Source organism: Cibotium barometz, chromosome 15 (genome assembly GCF_041138505.1).
Source record: "Cibotium barometz isolate CiBa-2024 chromosome 15, ASM4113850v1, whole genome shotgun sequence".
Classification (NCBI taxonomy): Eukaryota; Viridiplantae; Streptophyta; class Polypodiopsida; order Cyatheales; family Cibotiaceae; genus Cibotium; species Cibotium barometz.
This window is the reverse complement of record NC_141060.1, coordinates 49330438-49344114: the sequence shown is the minus strand read 5'-3', so window position 1 is coordinate 49344114 and position 13677 is coordinate 49330438. Positions and strand designations below refer to the sequence as shown.

The 13677-nt window shown below is 43.7% G+C and overlaps 1 protein-coding gene across 1 annotated transcript in view; it reads right to left on the bottom strand.

The window, feature by feature from the left end:
* LOC147631406 (Man1-Src1p-carboxy-terminal domain protein) overlaps positions 1-6065 on the bottom strand; it is a 64594-nt gene extending 58529 nt beyond the window's left edge. Inside the window, exon 1 of the mRNA XM_086809087.1 lies at positions 5776-6065. Within this exon, the coding sequence (XP_086665213.1) occupies positions 5776-6004 (229 nt within the window). The 5' untranslated portion in view covers positions 6005-6065. The remainder of the gene's footprint in view (positions 1-5775) is intronic.
* Positions 6066-13677: the final 7612 nt, after the last annotated feature.

Sequence of the window (13677 nt, the reverse complement as noted above, 5' to 3'; positions counted from 1 at the left end):
TGGGCCTTCTTCGACTGGGCTATTGTTCTACCAAGGACAATGTGGCTGATCTCTTCACCAAACCACTTCCGAGAGCTACTATGGAGGTGTTACTTCAACATGCTGGTATTGGACCGCCCCTCTGGCGCTGAAGCGGAGGTGTTGGATTATATCATCTCCAGAGGGTCTACATCATTTTTTCCATGCTTGTATTGGCCATTTATGAGGCCCTACATTGGCATATCTTAGTAGAGATTATTCAGCATTTTTCTATCATTTTTTGGTATTTTTAGGCATTTTGTGTAGCATTTAATGCTACAGCCATGCTGTCGGCCTACTACAGCTGGCCGACCAGCATCCTGAGGTAGTATACAAGGGTTGGCTCCCTTTCCCTCAGTCCACATCTCATTTTTCAGCATTCAGTTGAGGTCATTAGCAACTACTACTGCTTCTCATCATTGTACAGCACCTACGGACTTCCCTCGTGCTCAGATTTCAGCAATAAACATCAGTTTCCAGCATTTACAGGTCTTGTACCTAGGCCTACATCTGTATTTTATATTTGCTTCACTTTCTTTGACCAAAAAAGTGTTCAGAGACAAGGTATCACCATTTGGTCCCTTCACCAGTCTTGACCAATGTTTCACACATTGAGCAAGGCCAAGGTGAGAACAGGGATTTTCTCCAGAAGAAAGCTAAAGTTTTTACTGGCAAAGTTGGCCTGGAAGATGGCTACAGAATATGAGCAGCATGGGATTTTGTTCATCAAAGTGACTTATAATGCCTATAAGTCAATATGTTCACACACCATTAATGAAGGGCTGGACATATTATTATTTTCGGCACAGATAGGTGGACAAAAGGAGGCACCTAGGGAAAACTTCGGCTACAAGCCTAAGAAAAGCACAAAAACTGATATTTTGGGCAAGTTCAGCTACTTTCAGCAAAAAAGAAAAAGCACATCAAATATAGGTTGGTCGACTTTATAAAAAGCTGAGGGGAGCTTCTCTTTGGATCGTCAACAGGCGCTCTCATCTCCTGGCCGGTAGCAATTCTCTCTTTTTCTCCTTCAACACTGGCTGTACACAGTCTTCTCTAGTGAATTCCTTGCGCTGGCCATACGCTGCAACAAACAGCCGACTGTTTTTTCTCTCTTTCCTCCTACAGGTGACAGCGCGCTGGTCGTACAGCGCTGACTGCAGGTGTCTGTGCGCTGGCTGTATAGCTGTCTGGTGGTGCTCTTTCCCTTGCGCTAGCTGTACAGCAGCCGCCAATGGGTACAATTGGTGGCTCTCCATGCGCTGGCCATACACAGCAGGCAGCTAGCTGTCTTGTCTTTCCATTTTCCTCTGCGCGCTAGTTGTACTGTCGACAGCAGTTGGTTCTCTTCCTCAATTGGCCGTAAACAGGTTGTGCAACACCTTTTCCTTTGTTGGGCTGTTGGCTGCCAGCCGTGTACAGCTTCTCTTAGCCACCTCCATACAGCAGTGCTCGCTTTCAGCAGCTACAGTTTAGCATCCGTAGAGTCTTACAGTGCCCACACATTTGGTCTGTGTCATGTGCACGCTAGGGGCAGGCAGATTGGCGAGCTAGAGTGTGATATATTGTGGGCGGACATGTGTTTTTTGGTCCGCTATTGATAGCGTGTGTTTTTTCGGCGTTCCTTCCCTATTTATTGGGGGGAGGGGTACCAGTTAGGCACACACCGACGGATGGAGCACAGGAGTGCAGAGCACGTGGAGCAGGAGCACCATCGCGCAGGAGGCCGACGTCCTTGGGGGACAACCCCAGGTGGTAGGGGACACCGGATAGGACGATGGCAGGGCACTCACAAGAGCATGACGCTCTAGCTCGTGGCTCGGTGAGGACGGCCAAGATTGTGAGCTTTGCTCACGGCTATCATGGTTGGGTGGCGAGTATGCCTGCACCCAGATATGTTTCTTCCGCTTTGCCTTCTAGGGTTAGGGTTCGTTGCTTTGTCTTGCTTTTCATGGCTGTTTTGCAGATTTCCCTCACAGAGAGATCTTGGGATTTGACAGTGGTATCAGAGCCTCTCCGGGAGGAAGATGCGAGCGGGACACCTTCGGGTGAGTTCTTTCTATGTTTCCTGCAGCATACATGTGTAGGTTTATTGCAAGATGAAGAAAGAGAAAGAGAGAAAGCTGGCAGGTGTGCAAGAAAAAGCACCATGGATGCACGTGGTTTTTATGCCATGATTGCTGTGAGAAAAAGCACCATGTTTGTATGCCCATGATGGCTGCGTGTAGAGCACCTCGGGATTCGTGTGATTTGGGCTGTCTTCAATTTGCTGCTGCGTTGCTTTTGCTCGTGTGAACTTGCCCAACTGTGGGCAGTTTGGTGGCATGGTGGCCAGCCAAGATTGTGACCAGCCAGCCTTGTGTGGCCAACAGCCAGCCCACGGCTGTGTGGCTGGGCTGCAAGGCGGCCCAGCCCACAAGGCAGCCATGTTCAGGCCTGTGGGCGGCCAGCCCAAGGCGCACAGGGCAGCTAGGCAGTGCGGCAACATGCCAGGCAAAAGGAGGGCAGCAGGCTGGCCGCCACGATAGGCAGAGGCCCACGTGCAGTTCACCAGGCAGCCACAAGAAAGTGAGGTGGGCGGCAGCAGCACAAGAAAAGCGGCAACCAGAGCATGTGGGGGACAAGAAAAGTAGCAGCCAAAAAAAAAAAAAAGGGGAAGCATGGGAAAAGAAAGCATCGTTTTTTTTAAGGTTCGTTTTTATTTTTAAAAACTGATGTTTACTATTTAAAAAAAAATGAGCCAAGATTAGCACATTGTTTTTTTAAAGAAACAGGTACGTTTTTTTTTAATGCCCAAAAAAAAAACACCTACCTTCCCAAAGCCGATGGCGCACGTGGGGGTCCCTTACCTGGTCGCCTAGGCGACGGACATGGGAAGGGTTCTCAACGGCGCTTATGAAGGGCTGTTGGAGTCGACCAGGGCTGTCGGCGGTTGCAAGGACTGGGGGCTCGATGGGGCTTGTGGCAGCCCACATGGGGACTATACCTTGTTGACGGGCACCCCTTTAGGGTGAGGAAGCCCAAGTTTTTGGGGCTATTTCCCATGCAGCCACGCATGACGTGTGCACGCACTCATGCAGATGCAGGGCAGTCTGGCAGAGCCGCACATGCCACAGCCATCCGTGTTACCTGAGGTCTACGACACACAGCCAAGGGTTGTTGACAGCCACATGTAGGTTGTCCGAACAGAGGCATACGATTGTCAATGGGCTGTCCTACAACAACAAGTGATGGCGACATGATTTTCTACGATCTCTCTTCGGATTCTTCTCTCTCCAAGATGTCTAGGTTGTGTACAGGACTTTGTGGTGTACTTGCGAGGTTCGGATGCAGGTGCTTCGTTCTATCTCAGTTTTGGACCAGCGTGTTATGAGGTATGTGTTTGTTTTTTCACATGCATTGAACATGCAAGATAGAGTTTAACAATAAAAGCACAGTGTTATACCGTGTTATGCAAGTACCATGTTTGTTCTGGTATACACATGGGAGTTTTTACTCCAAGAACTTCACGGACACAGGGTTAGTCATGGCCTTGTACCATGCAAGACATAAACCTAATATCAGTCCTTAAGGTTTTGATGGTCCTCTAGTTTTATGTCCATAGCAGGAGTGTGTACAGATATTTACGCTATTCCAAGTGTACTCGCCTATTCTTGTACCAAGACCATTGAATCATGGTTATTCAAGAATTTGTGCTATGCACATAAGTTTTTGGAAGCAAGTGTTGGTTTCCAAGATTTTATGGGTTTAGTCAGATGCTTTGACTGGGACGCTAGTCAAGGTTGTTCTTCTTTGTGTACACAGATGTTGTCTAATCCCTGGACCGAATTATGATCACTAGTCTCGTTCGGAGTTTTTTTTTTCGAGAACTTGTTTCAGTTTGTGGCACATGGTCAGCCATTGGCATTTATTGTTTTTTATAGATCACGACAGATCCACAAACTAGTGTTTTGTAGTAATCGTAGCACAGGTATGGGGTGTTTCATGGTGGTATGGGACGCCATGATCCATTGCATGTTACGGAGCTACGCTAGATTGTCAAGACTTCATTCAGACTCTGCGCCTACAAACACAAGGCTATCTCAATATTTTTGAGGGATAGATACTTTACTTTTGATACAGACAGACAATTATGATAGATGCTAGCTTGTGTCATAACTAGGTCTGTTTGGAACAGTTGTTCCTTTCATGTCCAAGGTACTCATAGACTTTCTGAGGTCTGTTTGAAAAGTTAGACTTCCGAGGTAACGAAGTATAGATTGATGATCTTTTCTAGAAGATCGGTTCTTCTCTTGTTTGGGAAGAGACTACTATTGTGTTCCACTTGGTTCAGGCTTCAGTATAGTAGGTTTTGGGTTTTCCAAGTTTTGTGGTTTTTTCTAGACTAGATTTATAGAGAACATCAAGATGAAAGCATGGTAGTCAAATGGAAGATAATTTTGGTTTCGGGATAACTCTTTAGAACAATGGTTGCTTACCTCTGGTATTGGTAGCATTGTCAACTTCGAGTTACCTAGATGATCCATTTGCTCCGGATTCAGCTTTTGTGACTAGGAATTGACACTCATGTCATTTTACTTGAGCAGGTCGACCTCTTAGTCGGATTGTCCTTGAGACTATTGGTTTCGACCAATAGAGGGTGTTTTTCTAGTGTTACGAGTGTGACAACTTCTCTTTGAGTTCTTTTTCTTGAGCTCAAGAGTGAGCTCTTTTGAGGAAGGGGAGTATGTCATGTGCACGCTAGGGGCAAGCAGATTGGCGAGCTAGAGTGTGATATATTGTGGGCGGACATGTGTTTTTTGGTCCGCTATTGATAGTGTGTTTTTTCGGCGTTCCTTCCCTATTTATTGGGGGGAGGGATACCAGTTAGGCACACACCGACGGATGGAGCCCAAAAGTGCAGAGCACGTGGAGCAGGAGCACCATCGCGCAGGAGGCCGACGTCCTTGGGGGACAACCCCGGGTGGTAGGGGACACCGGATGAGGACGATGGCACGGCACTCACAAGAGCATGACGCTCTAGCTCATGGCTCGGTGGAGACGGCCAAGATTGTGAGCTTCGCTCAGGGCTGTCATGGTTGGGTGTGGCGAGTATGCATGCACCCAGATATGTTTCTTCCGCTTTGCCTTCTAGGGTTAGGGTTCGTTGCTTTGTTTTGCTTTTCATGGCTGTTTTGCAGATTTCCCTCACGGAGAGATCTCGGGATTTGACAGTCTGACTTGCGGCTTGACTTCTGCAAATAGGGACAAGCTAGGATATTATACTTGTTCTATGAGAGTTTTTGCTGACGCTTTGTGGAAAATCCGGTGCAAGTCTGCACCCACACCTTGGTTTCTTGTAAAAGCTTCAGCTGAATAAAGAAGTTCCTACGAGGGGCCGGCCGTTCCAGCTCAGTGTGGTACCATTATATTATTTGTGGTTCTTCCGCTATGTTTTCATAGTTCTGTCTGGTATATGAAGTGTTTGTCTATCCTTCTGAGTGTCTCATAGCAATAGCCTCTATTAGTTCATTTCATGCGTATGGCCCTTTGAATTATGCTTGTATCTCTGTCGCCTGATGTTTATTTCAACCACCTTGGGGCTAAATTTAGTTTCCCTCCTGTAACGTCAGAGGCGGTTTTTACATGCCTGCCCGGAGGCGGTTAGAACTTGTGGCCCTGAATTCAACTCATGACCTCCCCGTCCGAGTTCCAAGCAAAGACAGAGTATACTTTAGAGCAGGATTCTATGCCAGTAACTGTGAGAATATAGCTTACCATGAAACTCGGAGTCGAAGCTATCACAGAAGGGTAAAGATCGCCGCTTCTGCCACTCCACAAGAGTAATTCCGAAGAAGGCAACGATGGCGGCAATAGAGACTATTGCTGTGAACTGGAGAAGCTGCTCTTTTACGGAATCCCACTCGGTGGGAGGAGGAGGAGGAGGAGGGTGGGAATGTGCAGGCGCGGAGCGATGCCTCTGGGAAGACGAGTTGATTTTCCTCATCACTACATTGAACAAACAGAAGAAGAGACGGCGCCATCCTTTAAAAATCACTTGGTTTCGTATGAAACACCCCTGCGACAAATTTTTTCGAACATCCTTTCGAGAGTAAATTTTCTAATTGAGGTCCAATTGGGTTTCATTTAGACACTATAATTGGGTCCAGGCTACCTAACCTAAAAGCTAGTCATTGGCTAGATGGTAGGTTGAAGTGGTAACCAAAGTCTTATACGTAATTGGACTTTAATCATCCAAAGTCTTATACATAATTGGACTTTAATCATACCCATGAACTGGACTCATTTAATGAGGTTGACAAGTGTTGGTAGGTGAATAGGTCTCACAGTTCACTGCCAATGAATGCTGATTGGACTCGCCAATAACTAGCGTTGCACACGTATGATTGGGATGGCCTTTAACTAATCTTAATGTGTTATGGTATAGCTGTTATGTGGTTTAGATGGTCTATATTGTACCTAGAAAATGGAAATAGGTTGCGTACATGGCCTAGATAATCCATAAAGCATCTTAATATGTGGTTAATCTAGTGCATGGACAAGCTAATTGTCCACATAAGGTGGCAATTGACTACATGTGATCCTTATGTGATTGATATAGCTTGTATGTGTTCAAAGTGGTCTATATAGAACGTGTACGATTGGGATGGCTTACATGCTCAATATAGATCCATATGGTTTGTATGGTTTGTGTAAGGTGGGAATGGGTTGTATGTGACCTTTTATGTGGTCTATATAAGGTGGGAATGGGTTGTATGTAACCTTTTATGTGGTCTGTATAAGGTGGGAATGGGTTGTATGTGACCTTTATGTGGTCCAGCTCTATTGTCAAAGTGTGCTCTATATAGTCCATGTGATATGCTCGAATAGATCTATGGGAACTCCACCAACTCGGTCTTCTCACAATGTGCTTTGCATGGTTCATGTGGTCTCCATACATGGTCAAAATGGGCTACCTTGTGTGGTATGTACGATCCATGTATCTCATACATGGGCAAAGTGGACTCTATGTGATCTTTGTATGCTCTTTCTTCTCATGGTGTGCTCTTTCTTCTCATGGTGTGCTCTACATGGTCCATGTGGTCTCTATACAAGGTAGTAATTAATTGTTCGAGATCTTTACATGCTTGATGTAATCTCCGTGTGGTCTACATGGTGCATGTGATGATCCACATATATTCAGATCAAGCTTCTCGAGATCTTTACATGCTTGTTGTTGCCTTGAGATGGCTTGTATGGTGGATACCATGTGTACATGGTCGGAATGGGCTTCTTAAGTTCTTTACATGCTGCTTAGTATCTTCCATGTGGCCCTGGATGGTTTATACATGTGTGGAATGGGCTGTATCATCCATATAATCATGACATTGGATGGTCCGTACATCTATGCAATGGTCTCTCTCTCTCTCTCTCTCTCTCTCTCTCTCTCTCTCTCTCTCGTAATAGAAGATATATTACCAAAATTACTTTACAAATGGCCACATGGCCACCATGTGATGATGTACTAGCTTTCCCTCACTAATTACGGAGTACCCTCTTCCAATATATAGCTGTGTCATTCCCCACCAAATGAGCTGACCGGCAAAAGGAAGAGACTTGCCACAATAGTAGCCCTTTTATACAACCAATGTGAGCTGTAATACCAACTTTTGCATCAAATATGAAGGCATTCCTAGTTAACCAGATATGCCACAAACCTATCCTATCCATATGAAAAAATGAAAGAAAATTGAATGGGAATATTATGCAAAATATTTCGACCTTTAATAAATCCATATTGCCTCAGATGAATCAAAGTAGGAAGAAATCGCTACAACCTGTTGGCCAAGGCCTTTGCAAATATCTTATACATGGCCCCCATCAATGTGATTGGTCTCCATTGATGTAGATTAACTGGGGATGAAACTTTAGGCAATAAACGTACAAGCCCAATCTTCCAACTCGGGGGCATGATACATGTATTCCACACCTCCTGAAAAATAGAAGCGAGAGGGAATCTCAACTCATCAACATACTTCGTGAAAAGCTCATTGGGGAGCTCATCCCATCCTAGACTTTTCCCTTTAGGAAAATGCTTCAACACATCTTCCACCTCATTCACAGAAATGTCTCTTTCCAATTCATTTGCAAAAACATCTGATACTACCTAGTGATGAACCAAGTGAAACAAAGACTCTCTAGCTGCAAGACATCAGGAGATATGACCTCCTACACACCCAATAAATGGCAATAAAAGTCCATATACACACATCTAGAACACAAGTAGGATCAGTAATCAATACTCCTTGCCTATGTTGCATCCTGACAATATTCTCACATGCATGCTTTTGCTACTCCGCAAAAAACAAGCAAAAGAACATGTGACTGACAATTAGAATCCATTAGGGCATCCATTCCAGCCATAAGCTTATATCTCACATATTGATTCTCGTGCAATGCTGCAACTTGATGGGACAACCAATCAATAACTATCTCAATGTCAGGGCAAGAACTGTCCTCTTGAACCACCTGGTTTAAATCAATCAGCAAACGATTCTAGGTTCCGCAACTTCTCCCTAAAATATGATGCATTATGAATCCCATATTGGCGAGCAAGCTTTTGAATATTGAACATACACACTCCCAATCTAACACCTTAACAGAGATTACATGGCCTCAAAATTTTGTAACACCTACAACATAAACTGATGGAAAACAGTATGCTCCAAGGAAGTATGGTTAACCTTAAGAGGAGCCTTTTCCAATAATGGCCTATAGCATCCACAGAATGGTTGTGCATCTCCAATACCTAAGGGAAATGATCTAACAAAATATGATTATATTTCACCTGCATGGAGAATATCTCTGGTAGAAACAAATCATGATGGCAAATATACATTCAGTCCAGACGAGCTCTTGTACCCACGTACTTTTGAGAGGCATATGTAAATCCTCTCTCATGCAGGTGTAGCCATGACCACATATCTTGTTTCAAAACTTGATTGGCAAATACATTCCAGCTGAGCCTCTCCAGCCCACCATCCATAATAGAGTGAGGTGTAGAAGCATGCTCTGGCAATTCACATACATTAAAATTGCCCAACATAAAGCTAGGCTTAACGTTGCACAAACACAATAAATCGTCCCATAACTAACGACGTTGTGCAACACCATTCGGTGCATACATCCCCATAAGCCATAATGTTCCATCCATAAACTCCACTTTCACGACAATGAACATCCCCGGACATCCTGCATAACTAATGATGGCTTAAACTGAGATTTCTCTACAATCATGACCCCTGATTTGTGTAGTGGGGTGCCCACTATAGAACACACAAAAATCCTTGTAATCATACTAGTCCAGCCATGGAATGTTGTTTATGCTCCACACCACAAAACATATCCCATTGGCCTTGAAACATAGTACGACACATGCAATAATTCTTGGACGGTGAACACACAACTTTTACATTCCAAAAAAGAGAAATCTTCATAATCCATCGAAATAGAAAGCCAATCAATGAGAGGTACCACCATCAACCTCTCTTTTCTTAAAATATTGCATAGGATCCTCAATGCCTTCTCTCTCCATTTGTTCCCATACTCTTCGCAACAAAACATCCACCCGTTCCCTCTCACCTAAAGTACGGGCATCACTAGGTGATGTATCCTGTCTCCACTTGACATCTGGATACTTCTTGTCCCAGGCTAAAACCATAGCCCCTTTTTTTATCAAATAGAAGAGGAAAATTTACACGATTTTCTTTCATAACTCGAGGTCTCACATTATACCGAGAGTGTGATACCTTGCTTTGGTTATCTTTCTCTCAAGTCCATCTTGTGGCACGGCACCAGGATGAAATGATGAAGAGGCACCATGACCAGCACCAACATTTGGATTACCACTAGAAGTAACTGTCTGGTGAGCGCCTCTCTTTGCCACCACAAGCCAAGTTCTATCTTCTGTATCTACTAAAACTTGTTTACCTTTATCTACCACTTGCTCACTTTGTTTTGCTACTTGTTTACCCTTCTCTATATTCAAACTAGATGGCAAAACAGGAGCTAATGTATCCTTTATGAGTCAAAACCCTGGGACACATTCGGTTGTGGTTGAGCATTCACCTCCTTTGGACACTCTAAAATGAAGTGATCCATCTCCCCACGACAAAAGCAATGGCCTGCAAATGATCCCCACTTTAATTCAAAATACAAAGGGTCAAATCCATCCACACATAACCTCAATTGTCAAGGTCGGGGCTTCCCAGTATCCCACAACATGCAAACCCTGTTTTTATTCTTGGACGACATTCTAGGCTCCACCAACACCTCCCCAATAATACGCATGACCAACGGTAATAATTCCCACATAGTGGATGGAAAGTCTACAACCTCAACCCAAATAGGGCATGCCTGGCACAACATATCTCTATACTCTACCATAGGGCGCCAAGGTACAACATATCTCTATACTCTGCCATAGGGCACCAACTGTCCACCTAGAAATAACGGGACTTTCTGCATAACCAAACCTTGAACTTCTTTGGATGAGAATAGGACCTCATAGAATCCTCTAGGACCGTCAAACATCTTCTCCACAAAATTACCATCTAATAAATCATGTAACCAATCTGTAATTCTATTGAAGAATGGAATTCGTCCAGTAAAAAAGAAAATTGCATCCTTGTTAAATGAAAGGATTCCACTTGTGCCACAAACCGCCATGTTTCCACTCGGGCATCTACCACTTCCTCTATTGGAACCTTGGTAGCCCTAACATGATTTACCATCAGATATGGCTGCAAAATCTAATAAGCTTGTGCAACTCAAAAGTCAAAAGACACCTCATGGTTCTCTTCTTAAGATGCATCAAGAAGCAAGGTATCCTAAAGCATTCGACTAGCCTCCTTCCTTCCATATTCACCTCCGATCAATCTCTGCCTTTTAGCCTGATCTTCAGGCTCTAGCTCTGGCTCTAGCCCTCCACACTCAAACTTCAGTCACTTGTGCTTTTCCTAAAAATTCCTAACTACATATTGTATTGTATGGATGTTCAAGCTTTGTTATCAATGAAAGAGACACAAACTCTCACGACTTTCCAATATATTCTTTGGTTCATTATTATAGACTATCCTAACTGCCCTCCAGTTGGCTCCAACCTCATCAACCATGAAGCCAAAAAAATTTGGCTTGGAGAAGCCTTTTTGGACCACAACATTGTTAATCATCTCCTAGAAAAGCACTTGTGCCATTGTATCCTCCTCTTTCATTTCACAAGTTGCAATTGTCATGAGCTCTTGCAGGCTGCATGCCATCATATGATAATTGGAAAAGTACTAAAAATAAGATCAAATTTTTTCAAGAACTTTACGAGACCAAACTCTATCTTGGATCGTATACATGTGTAGCCATTGTTGTCCATCCTTACACATGCATGACAAGTTCAAAACAAACCCAAACCTTTCTCAAATCCCTGTCTCCTATTTGGCGCATACAGTTCACCAGCAGATCTAAACCCAATGCAGGCTTTGTGGTTGACATTTTAAACACATAACACCGGTTCGACTCATCCAAAGCTTGCCCAGGAAAATGACTACCATGGAAGAACTCAAAAGCACATTGTCTCTTCAATTTTAGGATACTTGACTCTGCTCCTTGCACTGAACTGTTGATCTTATAAGCACGCACCATCCTCTCAAATTTATAAGAGAATTGGACAACTTAACAAACTATGTAAACGTTCATTCACAAGAATTACCAAACAATTGAAATCAATATGGAAAGAACATTACATTTGACATTGAATTAGGGGATGCATGTGTTCCAATAGTACACCGCGAAACTATACATTCTTCTATATATAGGTTTGTTCTTGGAGTAGAAACAAGCCAGTGATCCATATCCACCCGTTTGTTAAGCCCAGAGAGGGAAGTTTTTGTGTGAGCTTGCTGATTATGTGAAAATTTACAAAGTTCTAATAAATACTCTTATAAATCAAAGTTTACTGAAATTAAGCCAAGATAGTAAGCTTACCAATCCATGATGTTGTATTCGGTGTGCTGTTCATAGTTCTGCTTCCACACAAGGCATAAGTGCACTCAAATAAGCCTCCACAAGAACTCTTTTGTACAACTCCAGGAAACTTCACATGACTCTCTGTAGGTTTTACCCAATAATGGCCATCATGTGCTTGCTCCATTCCTTGCATTGGAGAGACTGAATGATCAATACATTCGACAACTCAAAAGCCACATTACCATTATAGATTTGAGGGATCTCTTCTACTTTCTCAATATGTGTGCTTGCTAATAACAATCATTGAAGAGCACCAGCATGAGATTCCTCAGACAATAAGTATTTGACCACTCTTCTGAAGTGGTGTACCTGTGGGAGAATCTCCTATTATAAGGTCAGTAATGACTTATTTTGGGGTGCTTGCTGAAGTGTTGCTTGACTCTCCTATTATTGGAATAACAAGGTATTATGTTGTTATATCTCTATCAAAGAGAAGCCTGAATGATCGATTTGGCTTTGGCAGAGCCTGGACGTATGAGAAATTGACCAAGCCGTCTCTTTAGCGGAGTGTTTCCCTTTTCAGAAGAAACCATCTCTTTCGAGCAAATTTTGTAATTTGTATAGGGTTGAGCATCGAGGGTCTCTCCAAAGTATCTTTCCAGAAACTCGCCGTTAGCAAGGAAAAAGCTGTTTTATTGACTTAAAGCATGGACGACAGCCAACAAGCAGTAGCAAGCAATAATCATCAACGAAACACCCAGCAAAGAGAGGCAGGTGGTCATATGATGCTGGTCATGGATGCGTGCATGGAAGAGGAGGCGGGTATATTCCTGATGGGGAAGAGCGCTCTAGACGCCGTGAATTTGATCACAGAAGTAGCTAAAGACGCAAAAGTGAGAACAAGCATGATGGTGTAGGTCGCGGCGGGAACTGGAGTGATGAGCTGGACCAGAATGCTATGCAAGAGATTGTGGAGAGGAAGCACCACCTTGAAGGTAGCAGGGCAGTGAGGATGTAGCTTCAACAGGGCAGTGACGATGGCGGAAGCTGCAGACAAAGCGGGCAGTACCACACGACTGGCATCATCTCATATTCTTGAACAACAGGAAGCAAGCTACGAACTCCATATGGCAAGCTCAATTTTGTGTGGTGAGAAAAAAAATTACAAGATAAGGTTTTTTTTAAAGCTATAATATGAAAAATGTGTGGTGTAAAGGGGCCAAATTCAAGCCCTTGTTCACATGCCTTTAAAAGGCATTATATGAGAATGCATTCACACAACCAATTCTCAAAGTTTTTAAGAAGGTTTTCACACACACATCGAGGGTCCCCTGCCCGGTTGCGACCAAAATGGATTGTATAATTTTTATTTTTCACCCACTATTGATGATGGGCAATGAGCCTGTGTGCTCAAAATAAAAAATTTTGTAATCACCCATGGTATGAGGGTCACCTTGCCTGAGCTCACCTAGAAGCTCGAAATGGTTGTCGCATGATGTGTGCATGAGCGATGCACATGTGAGGTGCATGTGCATAGGTTGGTTCCCACCCGAACTTCTACATTCAAATTGGACTCAATGGTTCCGCTGTGAGCGAGTCGGCTCAAAATGGACTTGGTGTCTAAGATGGTAGACACGCGCACACATGTTTGGTTGATGGGGA